Source organism: Pollicipes pollicipes, unplaced genomic scaffold (genome assembly GCF_011947565.3).
Source record: "Pollicipes pollicipes isolate AB1234 unplaced genomic scaffold, Ppol_2.1 Scaffold_4881;HRSCAF=5763_pilon_pilon_pilon, whole genome shotgun sequence".
Classification (NCBI taxonomy): domain Eukaryota; kingdom Metazoa; phylum Arthropoda; class Thecostraca; order Pollicipedomorpha; family Pollicipedidae; genus Pollicipes; species Pollicipes pollicipes.
The window spans coordinates 24,826,631-24,846,013 of NW_023596576.1; the positions used below are offsets into that span (position 1 = coordinate 24,826,631).

Here is a 19,383-nt window from a genome sequence, read left to right on the forward strand (position 1 = left end):
GGTGCGACATTGATGCATTGTTTGTGCAGCGTGTGGCGGCGCGGATTGGCTCCACTTCGACGGTATCCAGTGTCGGTCCCGGTGACCCCGCATGATCGATTCCAGCAGCCACCGCTGCTGCGCCGCGACCTCTGGCTGACCCGCGGCTGGAATACGAAACACTTCCGGCCCAGCACTACATGACCGGTTTCCGTCCTCGTCGGCAGCGGAGCCGCACGCGCGGAATGCGTACAAAGCATCCGACCGGCTGCAGGACGGTGACGCGGTGGATCACGCCTCCGGTTCGCGCAGATCAGGTGGCATAGGTGTCATGGTGCCAGGACGCTGCTGTGCAGTGCAAGTCTCGTCTGTTGCTAAGACGCGAGTGATTTGCGAACATATCGACCGCTATTTGAGTTGCGAGTCTTTTGTATTTGTGGTAGTTTTGTTGTGCCCTTAGTACTTGGCTTTTCTTTATCGTAAATAGCGCTTGTCAGCCTGCAATTTGCCATGATAAATCTGACTGAGCAGAAAGTATGAAAAAATTTACGACGGTACAAGGGTAGACAGAAAGCGTGTCAATCGCTATGATCGTCCCCCGGCCGCGACACCAGACTTTGAAGACAGATAACTTTTCAGCATCACGGTGGATGTGAGCCTGTAATGAGCTCGCCGTACATTCACGACCTCAGCGACTGCTTGCATTTATAAGCAATATTACGATCGTAATTACGTGCCAGACAGGAGGCCAAGAGGCCAGCCAAATTTCTATCAGCGGTGAGCCAGCTGGCATGGTGGCGTGATGAACGGTCACCTGCCTAGGTCAAGTTGCTGTGGCTTATCTAATGACACTTTGGAGGATACCATAGCTGCCCAGGCTTCCAGAGAGCACCGTTGGATTTTAGTGTTCGTATTCGTGCTTAGTTATTATCCGCGTGGACACAGTTGAAACGCCCTGAAGGCGGCAGTATGGCGTTCTTGCCAAAGGCAATAGCTGACTCTTAGTTCACAAGCCTGCCAGGGATAGATTATCTCGAAGGCCTCGTTTAGCTCGCCGACCTTAATCCATGTCAAATCATGTTACCTGCAGAGCCATACGTAAACATTCTGCGTTTTTTGGTTTATTTTACCAAACAAAATCACTACGATACAAATAAGAAACGAGAAAGCCTAGCTTTGATACCTAAGTCTTCCACACGAATAGCGCCATGGCACAATTATGATATTCATTGCGTCAAACATTCGATGCGATCTTAAACGTACATCGTGAATAAGTGGTCTGCAGCACCCGGCACGCTTGCGATGTGTTGATCTAACTGCGAAAGAAGATCAGTCAGTGCTATCACCCATCGTCGCTATCAGAGTAAAAGTAAACTTGGTTCAAACGCTAAATTTATGGCGAGGCCCTTTTGGTAAAATCAACGACCCGGTGGATGACGTCTGTTTGTACGATCAATAGCTGATCGGACCACCCCCGGCTTGAAGACGTCCAGTGCCGTCATGGGTGAAGCCCTCCATAAATTTGGGGAGTGGAGGGGACGCTTCAAGGCTCTCGATGATGCTGAATTTTAGCGTGGGATTGTGAGCGTTATGCAAGGGTTTCTTAAATGAAATGCTTCCGTCCGCCGTTTTTGAAACGTGCTTCCTTTAATGGTCAGTTTTATCTGCAGCATCCCTTGTTTTTAAAGTAGCAGCACGCACGGACCATGTCGCGCCGCGTGTCTGATGGGTATTGTGTCAGGTATACGTGGCCATGTGGGGCATGGTGACACTAATGCAGAGGTGGCCGATGTTTAGCCGAAATAATCCAGTTGTTGTTCTACGGAATATTTGGAACGAGTTGTTAGCACAGGTGGGCCAATTAATCAGATTACTGCTCACGTTAACGTGTCGTTCTTTACACTGGTGTGTGTAATAACACCACTGACGAGTAAAGAAGTCCGATTAATTATTCCATCTACGCCATCGACGAGCTTCGTGTCTGACGCCCACATCTAGAACTATAGAATAACGTTTTCAAAAGACTGGACCTACCAGGAGGACACGTCACAACGTTCCGGAGATTATCCCGTAGCAGGTTTTGTTTTTCGTTCGGCCCAATCATTACACCCAAATGATCCGTACAATCATAAATCATACGTCATAACGCACTACTCACTGCAACGTCCCCAAAACCGCCCATCACGTCCTCCCCGACTGCTCTGTTTGCTGCCCCGGCCCGGTGCGGCTCCAGCTCCGGCCAGCTTCTGCCACTGCTGGCGCGCGCGCCGTGTGCCGCCGCTGGGACCGGCAGCGCGTCCGTCGGCACGGGGCCACTCAGCAGCGGTGGCCATCGTCCGGCCGCCCGGTAATCGCCGCCCGGGGACGGCCGCCCCACTTGTTAGTATGGTCCGGTAAGATTCTAACCCGTCTGGTGCGAGCATTTATATTTATTAATTCCGAGTGTTGCCAAATTTATCATACAACACGGCTCCCCGGGGCCGGCGCTGCCGGATGAAAAACGCTTTTATAAAAATAAATGCGGCCGGGCCGCGGCGCAGGGCTCGCCTCGCGCCGGCAAAACGGCCGTTCGCATGCATGGCCGGCGCGCGGCGGCCGGTCGCACGGCGCGCCGCCACTGCCACCTGGCGGCCGGGCCGGGCAGCGCCCAGCTGACTGGGCGGCTGAATATTGCATGGCGCGCGGCCGGAGCCGGGCCGCCTCCATTATTGAATGTTGACCGGTGCACGCATGGGCGGCGGAGCCGGACCGCCGGCGCAGCGAGCGGCCCCCGCACGTCGCGGGGCTCGCGAGTCCGGCACACGCCCTCCCCGCTCAGCGGCGATCAGACGCGCACCCTCGTTGGCGGTGGCCGCAGTTCATTTTTCGCAAAGGGCCGATTATTTGGCAGCCAGTGGCCTTGACCGACGCCTGCAGCCTGGGCGGACCGTTATTTCAGGGCCAGAAGTAATCTTTATCTGTGAGGTTCGTTGGCCGTGCATGCCAGGTGTGCGTGGGTGCACGCTGACCTGCATCCAGTGCACCACGAGATCGCGCGCGCCCCGAGGACAAGCGTCGGGAGGACGGTCGCCAACGCCTGCACCACACTCCACCATTCTTTCTCACCCCGCGCGCCACGAGCGGCACGCCGCCGCACCGGGCGGGCGTCGCGCTCTCCGGCGGCGTCGCGAGCACCCGCAGTCAGGACCTACCGTGCTGGATCCAGCCGTGATTGCAATCCTGGCACATCCTCATGCTGCCCTCGCCGGGTGTGAAGCTGGTGCAGGCGCAGCCGGCGCTCGTGCAGCGGATGTTCTGTCAACAGCCAGGCGGAGAACGGGTCGGTCAGCGTCGGCCCGGCGTGGCGCGCCTTTGTTTGGCCCAGGCGCCACGGTGGGCGGACGAGTCAGCGGCGGACGGCGGACGGCAGCGCGCACGGACGAGCGCAGGAGCGACAGCTCGTGCTCGTCGCAGCCTTGCGATCCAGGCCGTCCACACAGCGCCCGGCCGCCAGCTGCTCTCAAGGCCTGCGGAGCAGCTGAGCTCGGCGCAGGGCTCGGGCCATCGACCACATCGCACCGGGAGACAGACAAGCACAGACAAACGGACAAACAGACAAACAGAGATAGCTCGCGGCCGCGCGGAGCTTTCGCTCCACCAGGCACATTCCACAGGCTGACGGGCAATTAACGCTGCAGGCAGACAGTCAGCCACACACCGCCACACGACGTCCTCTCGACTCACGGATATTAATCATCAATAACAGCGGAGGCCACCTCCCACCTGGCGGTGCCACCGTGGAAGCCGCACGAGCAATGGCCAGGAGCTTATGGCGTTTCAGAAACCACGTTCAGACGTCCCCATGTTCCGATCGACACTCATGCCTCCCGCTGCTGTGAATCGCAAGGTTTTGGTTTTCAAACGTCCCAAAGGTCCCAAGATTTCCGCAGGCCCTCATGTCGTCATCACCGAGCCCTGACATCACACGGCAGCACGGCTGCACGGGTGCGGCCGCGGTCTGCTGGCCTGAAGCACGCGCTGAGTCCGTAACTCAGCGACTCGGACGGAGCTCGCACCGGACTCGCGACCGCGGCAGTCGCGACCATCGCGGCGCAGTCGGCTAATTAGCGCTGCATGATGCAGGGGGTGGGTCGACAGCTGGCCCGCCTGCTCATGCATCGGTCATGGACGTTACTCGATATGAGTCGGGAGCTGCAGGCGTCCTGCGCCACCCCGCCTATCGATTAGTAGATAACGAAATACGTGCCACGAGCACTTGTGCCGCTACTCAAACGGCCTAATTTCTTCAAAATGTGTGCCTTGACGAGTTATTCATTTGTATGCCATTCCAAATATGGTCAGAGTTATAAGCCATCAGACTGAGCACGTCTTTGCCTGCAGTTCCGTTGTTGTTCCGTAACTACTCTTCCAAGGCGCAGTTCGTGTCATGAAATAAATGTGTGAGCATCCGTCTTCTATTTTCACGCCGTGACATGCACTGTACCTATGGTCCCATTCAGCCTTCATTTGCCGTGGTGTTTATGCAAACTGCGAGCACGCCGCTGCGGAGCGGTGCATGCATTTGACTGGGGCTGTGCGCGCTTCTCTTCGTGCTTCGCCCGGCCCGGCCAGGTATGCAAGGCTGGCGTGCCCGACGGCATTTCCCCGGACGCGGGGTTCGGGTCGTTTTGTTCCGAGGACATTCGGCCTTTCCATTAGGGCGGCTCACAATGGTGGGGTCGTTGTCGTCGGCGGGCCGCGGCCGGCCCGCAGTGGAGATGCTGATGGCCGGATGTTTCCGGGCGATCGTGGCCGGATGAGACGGGACGAGACGGGACGGCTCCATCTCGGCAGTGGACAACCGGTCTGGACGGCTCCGGTCATGGGGCGGGCGGCCGGAGAGGACGGCTCTAGCCTGTCGTCACGCAGCCAGCAACCAGAAAGAACTGCTTCGCTAGTCATCATACGGTCCGACGTCCCGCCCCCCCCCCCTCCCTTTCCTTATCGCTTCCCTTCAGGCCCCACGGTTCCCGAGTACGCGACACCACACACCCTGCGCGGGCGCGCAATCCCGGCTCGTGACCGGTCACTGCCGCCCCAGGCGGTTAGGGGCGGCGGACACGCGGCCGCGGCGCCCGGGGCGACACAGCCAGGTCACGACAGCGGCGGCAAATCGATGCCGGTTGCGCTAGTCGCGCTCATCAATCAACCGGCGGGTTGCGATTATCACGATTGTTGACGTTTTACAGCGCCCCCGGTGCGCGCCGGCTTTAGTGCTGTAGCGCTGCCATTACTCGCCGCCGCCGCCGCCGCCACACGAAATCGTAGCCGCGGGCATTCAAATTGCCCCCTTTAGCGGCCACGCGGGAGCTGTTGGGGTTACTTTCAATTTTCCGCTCGCCGCGGTCGCGGCACGTGTAAAAATACTTGACGAGTGTCGTCCGGTGGCGGCGACGAGGGTGGCGGCCGGCGCCGGCCGGCGTCGACCTGCGGACGCCTGTGGGTCACGTCAATGCAGGGCGGTACAGTCCCGCCGGACCGTCGCCCCACAGCTTCGCTCTAACGGCCCATCATACCCGCATGCTCCGTTCATGTGCAGGAAGCTCGGGCTGTGCGATGTGTTGCCATAAACGGCATGCTGATTTGACTGCGGTGCTGGGCCGGCGCCACTTCGTTACGAGTGTCCTCGCCCCTCACTCGGCCGCGTTGTAAAGGTTTGGGCCAGACGTCGACGTCGGGTAGACCAGGGAAACGGGCGGCTAAATGAGCCAACCCATCGCCTGCCCTAGCTTGAATGTGACTCGGTTCTAACGTCCACACACTGCACCGTTTTACGGCAGTTTAAGCCAGCTTTGGCTGATTCTGGAGCCGGTTGCGTCTCAGCTCGACATGGAGCGCACACATTGGTGGGCAGCGATACGTCTGGCCTTCACCTGGTGATAGGGGCAACGTTTTATAGACGCAACCAAGACCGCATCAATTGCGATGATGCATTCAAATGGTATGATCAGCGGCTGGCTTCAGTTACCGTATACTATCAAGCTGCTAGGGTACAATTTGCAGCACCTATCATCATACAAGTCCGCAGCTGTAAGTCATGAAAGGCTACGCTACATTGACGTCTTTATATGCATGGTTCGTTAGCCTAAAAGTAATTAAGTAAATTGGTCTGCAGTTTAAGTTAATTGCCGCTGTCATTACAGCCCCGCAGACGGAACAAACCAGGCAGCAGATAAATTATTGTACTTCACTCGAAGCACATTCAAGGTAGCATGGCCAGTCGCGATGACGCCCTTCGACTGAATCCGACCAAATCTGACGGAATCCCCCCAGGCGTGCGGTTGGCTGTCGATCGAAGGGTCGTTCAGCTGGGAGCGTTGCAGAGCAGCTCGGTAATGCAACAATGCTCGGTCTTTTCATCTTCAATCGGGCCGCTGCCTGCGCTGGATTGGCTCTGGGATGTTCGATATGACGCCCCCGGCTAGAAAGGGTGCGCCGGGGAGCCGCCTGGCAGACTGAAAAATTATGCTGCGTGGGGCCCAGCGACTGCTGACAAATGGGCCGCAATTAAACTAAATCGATGAAAAATTTGAGTCAAATGGTGCGACGCCGAAAAAACAGATGGCACGGGACGATAGAGCGCTGGCGGCGGTGAGCTGACGCGCCCTCCAACCCGCCGCCGACGGTCAGCCAGGCCGCCCGAGCTTCGCGAGTCCCAGCGCGATGCGGCGGGCCGTGAGGCCGCCGCCCGAGCTGCCGGGCGGCGGCACAGGTGTCGCCGTCGCTCCGACGCGACACCGGACGTCGGCGCCGGCAGTGTCGCGGTGAGTGGCGGCCGGCCCGCCCCGCCAGAGGGCGCCGATGGCGACGGCGCCCGCCGCGCGGCCGCCGTGACAGCTGGAAGTGGCGGCGCCGCCCCGGCGTGGCAGGGCACACGCGCGCGTGACAGGCCGACACAGAGGATCACCGCCCCGACAACTGCTCGTCGGCCCGGCACCGGCGCGACCGTTTGTGACACTGCACGGCCGAAGACAGAGCGCCGATCGAGATGACACGGAAGATAAAGCAAGGTCTGGCGCTGACTAGATGGAGTAATATGTGGAATGCTCGCGCAGGCGATGCATGTGAAGCAACACGCGGAGCGCGGGGGCAGGGGAATCGGGGATAAACGTGATGGCTGAGGATCTAGATGAAAACAGAAACGCCGCTAAATTGTGAGACAATGGCATGACATCATCTCATGTCGTCACGCCTGCTGAACAAGAAATCCGATGTCACGTATATGCCAGCAGACAGAAGATACGACCGAGATGCAAACAGAGAAGGGCCTTGATGCGTACACTTATCACCCATTGCTTGCAATGCATACACGGCGAGCGGCACTTTGCCAAATAACGACAGTTAATCTAGGACGCAGGACACCAGACTCAGGCTACGGACAAACGGATTGGTAAAAAAGGAGGGGTCCGCCGCATTTCAGCATCGACTGAACAGCAGCCGCTGCTCGATCGCCGAGAAATGTGACGACCGCCGCCGCTTCGAACCCCATCAGACGGGCCGGACCCTAGACAGCGGCGCGCGCGCCATTACGCCTGTAGCGGCCTGTCTCCATCGGTCGACCAAAGTGGCGCGGGACATTTGTGAGGAATCATTAGCCGGCGGCCGAGTTGTGCAGCTCCAAATAGGCTTCCTCCGGTAACGACCTCCCCGGGAATAGGCGGTAATCCAGGCTCATTGTTGGCGTGGCCCCGGAGACAGTCTTTTATTGTTGCCGTTGCGGTCGAGATGGACGCCATTTGTCTTTGGGTCCTGTCGCTCCCCCGGCGGCCAGCGCCGACAGCGCCAGCGCCGCCGCCGGCGCAGGCCCCCCGGCCCGGCCGGTCGACCGAGCGAGGACGCAGCACTCAGGCCCTTGCACGCGGACAGGCGCGCCGGACGCGGCTGTCGGCGGCCGGCGGGCCCGACATGTCGGTGGCAACGGCCGGGAGTCTGCCAGCCGTGTCGCCGTGCGTATCGGCCCTGTCTGTCGGCCGGACGGCGAGTGATGCGTCCGATCTGCCGGACCACGCACCGCGGCGCCGCCGTCCGGCTCTTCGATTCATCGATCCGCCGGCCGCTCGGACGCGCGTGCGAGCCTGTCGGCGGTCGTTACGGCCGCCTGCGGACGCGGGCACCGGGCTGGCGCCGACCGCTGGAGCTGGAGCTGGAGCTGCTCCGAGACGTGGGCAGGCATACAGAACTGGCGCCGTTCTGAGATGGCACAGTTCTGGTGCTGGGGCTGCTCAGAGACGTGGAACGGGTCTCCGTAGCTGGTAGCCCCCCAGGGCTCCTGGATCTGAAGCCGCCCGAGACTCTAACTAGCCCTTGCGGTTTCCTCAAGACCGCTCTTCTAAGACTCAAGGCTGCCCCGGGCCTCTTGAGCTGGATCTGCTGCGAAAAGGGGTCGGAGTGCCCCAGTGCCGCTCAATTGGCTCCCATATGTCGGCGGCGGCCGTCCATTTGGCCGTGGCCGCCGGCAAGCCAGCCCTATCGCTCTGGAGAAGGATAGCCAGATGATGGAGAGCACCATTGTCCAAGAGGGCGTGCATTTGTGTGTCTCGGTGGGTGTACGCTGATGTGTGGGAGCGGGGAGGGCAGCAGGGAAGGGCAAGCCAACGCAGGGGAGCGGGGAGGGGGGACCGAACAGGCTGCAAGCGTGTCCCGAATGTCGGAGAAACAGCGGAGGTTGATCCGATGGCGAGAAGACGAGATGCACAAAGCCTCAAAACAAACCCTTCAGAAAAAACAAAACGACAAATGAGCTGCTTCTGATCCTCGACCATTTCTCCTTGACCGCCATTCACGAGCTACCGGGTGGGCGCCGACATCTCTCGGCTGCGTCCAGAATAGCGCGAGTTTTGTTTTTGAGCCTTGCGAGCGTGCATCAGCGGCGAACACCGGGCCGGTGCCGGCAGTGAGCCGCGGGCCGGCCGCGGCGGCGCCGCCGACGGCCCGCCGCCGACCATACATCATCGTTTGCAATCACTTCTCACCGCTCGTCCCGGCCCAGATCAATTTTGCACACTACATTAGCTGGCGGGCGTTGATTCCGAGTGGGTGTCATGCTCGGTATTGATTCCGATTTTCCGGCGTGACGGCGCGCGAGGAGGCCCGGTTGCGCCGCGGCGCCGCTGTCTGCGGTTCGGCGGCTCTGGTGCGGCGGACTGCGGCGCCGGTGACACCACTCAACGGCGGGGTACTGCCGCCCGATGCCGTCAGTACCAGCGTGCCGACCGCACCAGCTGAGGTTGCAGCTCTTTGTAAGAAGCGAAATTAGAGACGTTGATGAACTATACGTCACATCAATAAATGGGAGATAGAAACGTTATTCGGAAGAGGTTTGGGCGCAACAGCAGAGCTCGAGCGGTGAGGGTGATTTTTAAATAGATATTCTAACACATATCTGATGTGATTTAAAGTTTCGTCTTTTCTATATAACTCGCGATCCTTAATGCTCACATGCATATCTTGTGAAGTCTGCTCTGACATGACAAATGATGCCGTCGGTTAACGTCACAGGACCATTAATTGCCAGCAAACAATAACCGCAGACTGCTGATTCGATACAAGCCAAATACAGCACACATTTTAATGACGGAATGCTTTTAGCCTCAGTCTAATGACACCAATAATTTTGGATTCGAGCGGTTTTTACTCTCGACGTCACGAATCAGATCGCCTGAACAGCAGACATTAACAAGGGCCGGCAGACTCCAAACAGCCCTGCAGACAGCTGCGGAGGCCAACTGGAGCAGACTATCGCCGGCCGAATCTCAGCCACAGGCAGCGCCATGCAGCCGGGAATAAATCGGAAACCTCTCCGCTAGTAATGAGAAAAGATTTATGACCTGGCTCGCACGCCGCCGATACCACTCGGCTGCCGGGCGATCCGTCATCAGAGCCGGCTCAGCGTCATCGGGCCGGCACCCGTCATCGGGCCGGCTCACCGTCATCGGCTGCCGGGCGATCCGTCATCAGAGCCGGCTCGCCGTCATCGGCGGCCGCTCACCGTCATCAGAGCCGGCTCACCGTCATCAGAGCCGGCTCACCGTCATCAGAGCCGGCTCACCGTCATCAGAGCCGGCTCACCGTCATCAGAGCCGGCTCACCGTCATCGGCGGCCGCTCACCGTCATCAGAGCCGGCTCACCGTCATCAGAGCCGGCTCACCGTCATCGGCGGCCGCTCGCCGTCATCAGAGCCGGCTCACCGTCATCAGAGCCGGCACACCGTCATCAGAGCCGGCTCACCGTCATCAGAGCCGGCTCACCGTCATCGGCTGCCGCTCGCCGTCATCAGAGCCGGCTCACCGTCATCGGCGGCCGGCTCACCGGCCTGGACCCAGACACCGTCATACTCAGCAGCAGGCCGAGCGTTTACCACTGGCCCACGGATCGGGTCACAGGCAGCGCCAGGTCTGAGCGGCGGTGCGCTGGCTGCGCCGGGCGCCGCGCGGCGGCGGGAAAGGTTTCTCCCTCCGACTCAGCCGCCTTGGCTGGATCGGGGGAGAGGCTGGAGTCCCACCCCCCTCCCCCCGTCAACACCCTCGCCGTCACCTGCGACCACCGCCGCCCCCACCGCCGCCGCTGTCGACACGGCAACTGTACTCTCATGCACCATTAATAACGTGCCGTTATAAAGACGGTATCGACGCCGCCACTTGATGTGCGACGCAGGGCACAATTTGCATGCGATAGACGGGGCGGTGATGATCCATCATACGCACTGTCACCATTAGGCCTGCATCGAAGAGACCATTCTTCCCAGTTACGGCAGATGGTGGAGCGAGGTGTCGAAAAGAGCGCGGGTGCGACGCGCCATCGCGATATTTGGATCCGCGATTTGACCTATGGTTTGTTAACCGTCAGGAGGTCTCGCGTTGTGAAACAGCTGTGTGGTTAACAACGAGCTTGCTGAAACACTGGTGCTAGGCGTTCACAAACGCTGCAGATTTTGCAGTTGTTATAGTTTGAATTACGAGCAAATTAATCGCCCCAAGAAGGCAACCGCATGTTCACCTCGTCTGAACTCAGACCTTTTATTGCATGCAAATTTGCCTCGGTAATTAACGTTCACAGCCACAATGCGATGTTTCGTCTTGAGCAATTCAGCGATCCTGGACGGCGACGAATTCTTTCCGGAAGACCTTTCAACTTTTCGACAGCAAAACACTCGATTTGGCTCCAAATGTCATATGGAGGCGGAAAGACACTGAATCCCTTCCTTCCTTCGCCATAAAAACTTTTGACAGTTCCTATGTTCGGAAATGGATTTTTAATGAACGCAGAACGGTCGGCAACGGAGTTCTTGTCGACCGGTCAGGAACAAGAGGGAGGGAGACAGGGGCTGAAAGCGAGCCGACGAGAAGGGGAGACAAATGTGACGACGAGGGTTGGGCACATGGATGGAATTCCACTGCCGGTTTATCGCACACAGCGCAACAAAAGCTGCACGAGAAAGAAGCAGGAGATGAACCCCGCCGCCCCACAACCACGCTCCGAATGTGTCGCGGCACCAGCCAGTCCGCGTTCGCGACGGTTTGACAGACGACGCACCAGCCAGCCAACACCACACGTGCGACAGCCGCGGACGGCCGCGCTGCCGCGCCCGTCGTCACGTGACCGGGGTCACGTGACCTGACCTCGAGCGCGCCGGGCCGTGACCCGGCGGGTCCAGCGGGCCGCGCGCGGCGACACCTGCCTCCTCCTTTCACTTCCTGGCGGGCGGCGAGAAAAACGCCGCCGCGCCACCGCAGCCACTGGCGACGCGCCGATTAATTTCGGTAATGAGGCTCGAGGTACGTTTACAGTGGGAAAGGTGACGCAGTGTCAGTCGACTCAGAGCTGGGCCCGGGCGGCGGCGGCGGCCGTCGCGCCGCGTGCGGCCCTCGCAGCCCGCTAACGGCGCCAGGCCGGCTGGCGGCTTATGTGGCGCGGGCGACGCCGGCGGCGCGGTAACGACCGCAGCTGTTTGGGAGTGGCCGATTGTGACCTAACGACAGCCGCTGGTGACCTGGCAACGACCGACAGTGGCCTGGCAATGACCGACAATGACCTGAGAACAACGGACAGATCACATGATCTTTCATTGGGGACCAGGCAACGGTCAGTGGTGACCTGGTCACTCTCCACGGTGACCTCATTTCTGAAAAAAAGATCCAAGACCGCCAGCCGCTGAGCCATGCCCCGTGCGTCGAAGACAGCTCGAATAATGGCTTAATGATGGCTCGAAGACTGATAACCTTTAACTGGCCGATCAATTGCCTTCGAAGATCAGGGGCGTATTCACATAGCGACATACCGGGGCATGCGACCACCCCATGATCAAATTTCTTACATACATACATGTTTGCATGAATACATGCTGACAGTCACAAATTGGTGGTAGACACGAATATTTTTGGGTCACCCCCCCCCCCCTCCCCTCCCCTCCCCTCCCCAATGCGAATGCCTACATGCGCCCCTGTCGAATGCTCTGCCATCAGTTTACTGAAAATCTGTCGAAGCGGTCTTCGGTTCCTCCTCAATCTGTATGCTGCGCCGAACTCCCTTTTTCTCACATCTCTTTCAGCAAGTTCAGTAAACGAGGCAATCAGCTTTCGATGAGTCGTCCGTGTTAGTTAGACACGGCGACCGCAGAGCGCATTTCCGTCATGTCCGAAAGCAGCGCGGCAACAGCGGGATCAAGAAACGACCCACGATTGGATCAGCGAGAAAAAACCGGACAAAGAGCGGGCCAATAAGTCCAATAAACGCGGACGGAGGCGACCGGGCGGCCGCGGCCCCGCGCCCCATCCGGCGTTAATCACCGGCGAGCAGCGTGAGGACCGGCACCGACAGTGCCGCGGCCGCTCCCCGTGCCGCCGGCCAGTCGCCCTCTCCGCCGGCTATTGACACCCGGCTCATTGCTATTCCCATCAACTGTCCACCTCCCTCGCCCTCATTATTACTTCTTTCTTCTCCCATTTATCGGCGTTTCTATCATTGTTTCTATCTGTGGGGCGGCCGGGGCGGCGCGCGCGCGGCTACACGAGCCAGAGATTGGCGTGTCGTGTCGAGGCCTTCCGGCGCCGGGGAGGGCTGGGAGGGGGGAGGACGGAGCACGACGGGACGCGCCGCCATGACTCGTCAACTGTCGGTGGCGGCGCAGAAGGCGGCTCGACGCGGCGCCGCGGCCGACAGCGGCGTGGGAACCGGTGACCGGGCGCCGGCGGCGGTGCCGCGTCAATGGACGAGTCGCTCGGCAGACACGACGGTGACGGTCCCGACGGCCGGGCCGCCCGAAAACGGAGCACACTTGACCGGCCTGACAGCGCGGCGCCGTTCCGCCATAAAGGCGAGCGGCTCTTTGTGTGCCGAAATATTTCGTTCCGAATGCGGAAGATCGTCCCGTCCCGTCGCCGTGAAGAGAGCCGAGAAGATATCAAAACAAATTAGATGGTTGGCACAACGATTTGCCATTTCCCATGTCTTCCCACGGGACGCAAGCGCGCTGCGATCAGAGCCAATGCCTCTTGACAACAACGCCTGGTGTTTGGTCCTGAGCGCCTGCGTTGACACTTCATGATCTTAGCACAAGTACGCTCGCTGTCTTCCCCAACAGCTGACCGACCCGGGGTCCCTCTGCACCGCCCCAGGCGGTGTCGTGGCGGCGGCGGCGGGGGCCGTCCCGGTGACGCCCGTCCGTCTGCCGGCCCGACATTCCGCCGACTTTCGCCGCTGGCCGCCGGCGGGTGGTCACGGTCCTGCGGTCTGCGAGCGACCAGAAATCACCGGCCGCGCCGGCACAGCTAATGAAGTCGCCCGCCAGTGTCGACCGATCACGGCAGGACCGGCGGCCGGCCTAATCGCACGCGACAGGGCAGCGCGGCCAGGCCCGGAGCGCGCGGCGGCCGCCGGCGCCGCCGCGTTCGACACCTAATCACGGTCGGCGCGCTGTTCCCACAATCAACGGTGGGGCGCCCTCTCACGGGCCGGCCGGACGTGTAAACAGCGCCGCGGGCGCGGCTCCCGGATGCGTCGCCGGCCCTCTCGGCCGGCCCGGCCCAGGTATGTCGCTCGCCCCCGGCGGGGTCACATTCTGACAGTGACCGGGGGCGTCACGAGCCCCATCCTCGCCGGCCCTCCTCGGCCGGTCTGGCCGAGGTCTGTCGTTCGCCCCCGGCGGGGTCACTGTCGCTCACCCCCGGCGGGGTCATATTCTGACAGTGACCGGAGGCGTCACGGGCCCCATCCGGTGTCAGACTGGGTGCCGCCTGATGGTTGACGTGTACCCCAATCCTGTTTCGAGCGGGTGGTTATACAGACCCTGAAGTAAACTGTAAACACAGGGGAGCTCAGCCGCATAATGCTTTCCCTTTTGCAGCTTGGATACAGGTAGGCTAGCCCGCACCGAATTTCGTAAACCGAGTAACAAGCTCAGAGCCCTATTGCGCGCGACGCGTTTTCCCGGAAAGTAATCACCAAGTCCCACGCACAGTCGTGCGATGTGCGCGCCCGGCAGGCACCAAGACGAACTGGTAAACAGCTCAGTACCAACTGCGGGCTGCCCTGTGGGTTCCAGCGACTCTCATCACAGCCGGTCACCAAAGGGGTCCAATTACGTCCTCACCCGTTCTCGTAAAGACGCCAGCAGGCGAGTGGAGTGACAAAGAGTGCTGATTTAGGAAGCCACAAGTACTTCGCTGGACTGACTTACGAAGTGACTCGAATTTTTCGTCATGATTACCTACGCAAAATGGGCTCTAATTGTCCATTGTCGACGTGGTTAACCATCTGCCACACCAAGCAGCAGCACAGGGCATTAACCATGCTTCCATTACGCCGTCACATGCAACTGCCTTTCTCGGGGGTCGTTCGCAGCGTTGCTAGCGGCTGCGGTGGACACAGCCTGACACGTGATACCGGACCCCGGCTACCTGCAGTGGACAAGGCCCGTCACGTGACCGGCGGCGGAGGGCGTCGTCTGACACGTGACCCCTGACCTTGATTGCCCGCAGGGTGGCGCGGCTTGAGGTGTGATCCAGTTCGGCTACTGGACGACGCGGTCTGATACGTGCCATCGGAACGGCTTCAGGTGTGCAACAAAATTTGACACATGAGCATGACCGGTCGCAGGCCGGCTCGGCTTGGCACGCGTCGCGCGGCTCCGGCTTTGCGGCGCCCGCCTGGCAATTGCACAGCTACAATCCGACCATGCCTGACACCTGCCTTTAGCGGCCGGGGGATGACACAACCTGCCTGACACGCAGCCAGTTGCTCTGAGAGGTTGCGCCGCTACTCCGACGCCATCCCATGCCGCCGTCCGCGGTCACCTCGATCTCGCGCACAGCACCGAGGTCGCAGCACCGACGGCGTAAGCAGAGCCGCCGCCGCCGTGTCGCGGTTCGTGTCGGCCCGTTTTTGCGCGGCTCCTATGATGCCCCGTCGGCAGAGCTCGGCCGGCCCTGATGACGGGGAAGATAGCTCGCGGGGCGTGACAATGAAGTCGTTACACCTCGCAGAAAAACGTCCCGGGAATTTGATTGCGGCGTTGATTTCTAGAAGCCCGCCCTCAGCCGGACGCGGCCCATCGTGCCAGCGTCCCGCCTGCGTGACGGTAATGGCCGACCATTCGAGGCGATCGTCTGTGCACCATATCATCTCCGATGTGTTTTCCTTCATCCGCGCCGCCGAACTCGCTATTTTCCTCGGCGCGGTGCCGCCCGGAGCAGGCCTCGCGTCAATTAAAAACAGTGACACAGTAATGCGATCATTTCTCCATCCAGCCCTTCACATCCAATCAGTGGCGATGTCACAGCCACTCGCATGCGTCAATCAGTCGTCGGCGGCAGACACCGGCAGCTAACGGCTCCAATCACCGCTGACATCTCTCGTTGTTCCTATTGGCGGGCCGGGGGCGCGCGCATGGCTCGCGCCGGCCGCGCCGCGTCGAAAGGGCGCGCCGCCGACCGGCGCCGATAATCAAATCATCCCGGCGCTGTCGACGGGCAGCGCTATTTTCCCTGCCGATTGATCGCAAATGCACTGCGACGGTGTGCCACGAGCGGTGCCGCGGAGGCGCTGGTCGAGATGACGTGCGTCGTATGTTTATCTGGATGCGAAAAAGGATGGGATCTATCATCACCGAGAAAATGCAGCCATCAACCGAAAATATTTGTCCACGTCCCAAATCCTGCCATTCGCATTCCTAATCTCCACAAGCCGGCCGCCTATTCACTTTGTCACATGCGCAGGGCAGCCGACACCTCCGCAGTGCGGAGAGTGACTCGGCACTTGCCACCCTCCCAGTCGGACTGGTCGCCGACCGCCAACCGTCGGCTGACGGCCAATTCGGCGGCGTCAGCCGGCCGTCGCCGCCGTTTTTGCCGATAAACTGTCGGACAATTAAACACGTTGTTGCGCGGCGTAATGCCGTTATGATGAGCGGGGGCTGCGCTAATTGCCCCGGCGTCCAGCGCGGCCCGGCTCCGGATGTCGGAGCGCGCCCGCGTCGGCAGCGTCGCGCCGCCATCTCGTTAGGGGGTGTGTGGGGGGGGGGGGGGGGGGGGCGCTAAGTTGATTGCCGTGCAGCGGGCGAGATCGACACGCTAAGTACGGCGCCCACTTAGCCGGCCGTCCCGGGGGCACGACCGGGCCAGGCCGAATCCGTTCCGCGGACGCAGCTGGCCTCTGGCCGGCTTTGTTTGCGCGTTGGCCGGCATTGCTCCCGTAGGACTACACGGAAAGCCAATATTGACCAGCACCGTGGCCGCCGCCGCCCCTGTCTCCCGGCGGCGCGGCTCAGGTCGGCGCAATTGTCAGTAACGAGATTATTGCCGGCTTAATTAAATGGTCGCCAATCAATGGGTCGCGGCAGCGGTGGCCGGGGCACGGCCGCGCGGCGCGGCGGTCAGCGGCGGGTCAGAGGAGGGTCAGCGGCGGGTCAGAGGACGGTGAGCGGTGGGTCAGAGGTGGATCCGAGGTGGGTCCAAGTTGTGTCAGAGGAGCCATCCGCAGGTAGAGGAGGGTCAGAAGGGGCCAGCGGCGGGTCGGGGGAGGGCCAACAGCAGGTCAGAGGAGGGTCAGCGGCGCGTCAGCGGTAGGTCTGCGGTGTGTGAGCGGTGGGCCAGCGGCAGGTCGGAGAAGGGTCAGCGACAAGTCAGCGGTAGGTCTGCAGTGTGTGAGCGGTGGGTCAGCGGCAGGTCAGAGGAGGGTCAGCGGTGAGTCAGCGGTAGGTCTGCGGTGTGTGAGCGGTGGGTCAGCAGCAGGTCAGAGGAGGGTCAGCGGCGCGTCAGCGGTAGGTCTGCAGTGTGTGAGCGGTGGGTCAGCGGCAGGTCAGAGGAGGGTCAGCGGTGAGTCAGCGGTAGGTCTGCGGTGTGTCAGCGGTGGGTCAGCGGTAGGTCTGCAGTGTGTGAGCGGTCGGTCAGCGGCAGGTCGGAGAAGGGTCAGTGGCAAGTCCAAGTCAGAGGAGGGCCAGAGGAGGGTCAAAGGGGGATCAACGGCATGTCAGCGGTGAGTTAGCGGTGGGTCAAAAGGTGGTCCTGCCATCCGTCCGGCATCGGCAGCGGTGTCTCACCAGCATGCGTGTTGCATACCGGGAGGGGCGGGGGCTGGCGCGACGTCCGGTGCACGAGGCACAGAACTGCGACTCGGGAACACGCGGCCGAGGTCAGTAACACTCTTCCCGGACCAAACAGAGCGCCAGTCAGACCAACTCAAGACCAGGTCAGGCAAGAATAACACCTCTCCATCAGGACCAGACCAAGCTAATCAAGACCGCGCGAGGCCGTTCTGGGCTCGCCAGGACCAGAGCAGTCTACGCGTCGGGACCTGAGCGGGGCGAACGTGCCTGTATCGGAACCAGATCACGCCGGGCCAGATCAGACCGGGCCAGGCCTCTCGCAATGCACTGGCAGGAGTGACAGTCGACCAGGCGGGACCATCGCCAGGAGCAGGACCGACGCCACCGGCTTCCGGCCAGCGGTCTCGTTAGCCAACACGCTGTGGCGGCGATTCAGCTTTTATTGGGCCCGTTCGTCACGGGTGTTCGGTTAACGAGGCCCAGAAGGCACGCGCCCGGCGTCCCGGTGTCACAGGCCGGGTGGCCGGGTCCGCCGGCGCCGCCCCGCCCGGCGTCCTTGGCACGGCCCGCGGCACTAACCGCGCCCTGCCTGCCCGAGCTCGGCCGGCGTCAGGCGCGCGACAGCCTGCCGTCCTGCGCCTGTCGCGCCGCCGCCGCCGTCAGTGCCGCCGCCAGCGCCGGCCATGGCGCGCCGGACGGCGTCGAGGGCGCCAGAGGGCGCGCCGGGGCTCCGCGGCCCACTAGAGCAGGGCGGGCCCGGCGACCCCGCGCTCTCCGCCGATTTAACCCCCGCGCGCCCCGTCGGTGACGCGGGCGGCCCGACAGCCGAGAAAAATCGACAAAATTCAGTCACTGTCACCGCTTCGATTGGACCATTTACTGAGACAAAGGCTGCGCGGCCCCAGCCAAAGGCGAAATTAATTGTGTGTGTAAATGCAGTGGAGAATCCCGTGAGGTTGACGGGCGATAAGGCCTCATTTGTAATTGGATACTGGGAAAAAACTTAGTATCGACTGAGGTGGAATATTTACACTACTTGGCTCATCAGACAACTTAAAAGCTTCAATAAACAGAAGGGAAAAAAGTGGACGTAATTGGCAGGAAAACGGGCAGGACAAACGATGAGAAAAGGAGACTGCGGGAAGATAATAATGAATTTGGAACGATAATTATCTAAAGAGAAAACAGCGAAGGAGCTTTACTGTGAATGCGCAGCGTCCCTGGCGGATTTGCATGTTCTGGATGATGATGCTCGGGAGGTGGAACGCGGAAAATGTGCATGCAAGTATGCAATGTGCATGGAAACTGTGCAATGCACACCAGGTATGGTAATACGAGGCAAGCATAGACCAGGTGGCAACAACAAAGGAGGAAGCTAATGCATGAAAAACCACGGCAACCGCCATTCTTCCATCGCTACGAAAGAATACAGCATCAACTCGAAAACCTGGAGGATCTAATAATCCTGGGGCAAAGATGGCGGCCGGTTGATCCGTTCGGTGAGGTCAGCTCTCGCCCGAGATTCTGTCATTACAGGGTGCCCCGCTGCTTATGAGCTGGTCGACAAGATGGAGGACAGGACAAAAGAATGACAATTGATCATCGGGAGGGAGCCGCCCGCCGTGCGCCGGCCGGCGAGGTCGAGCGGCGCGCCGCGGGCGGCCGCGTTCTCCAGCGGCGGCGACGCACGAGACGGGCCGGCCGAGCCGCTTCAGCAGCTGGATGCTCCGATTATCGGAGAGCGAATCTAGACCAGAGCTGTGCTGGATAGGGAGCTGAGCTCTGGTAGAGCTGGGTATCAACTCTGTTGTTGACGACGGTTCTT

The 19,383-nt window shown here is 60.6% G+C and overlaps 1 protein-coding gene across 1 annotated transcript in view; it reads right to left on the reverse strand.

Annotated features, from left to right (window-relative positions):
* Positions 1-19,383, reverse strand: part of LOC119100160 (zinc finger protein basonuclin-2) — a 134,258-nt gene that overhangs the window by 71,870 nt on the left and 43,005 nt on the right. The window contains exon 3 of the mRNA XM_037223270.1: positions 3,171-3,273. Within this exon, the coding sequence (XP_037079165.1) occupies positions 3,171-3,273 (103 nt within the window). The remainder of the gene's footprint in view (positions 1-3,170; positions 3,274-19,383) is intronic.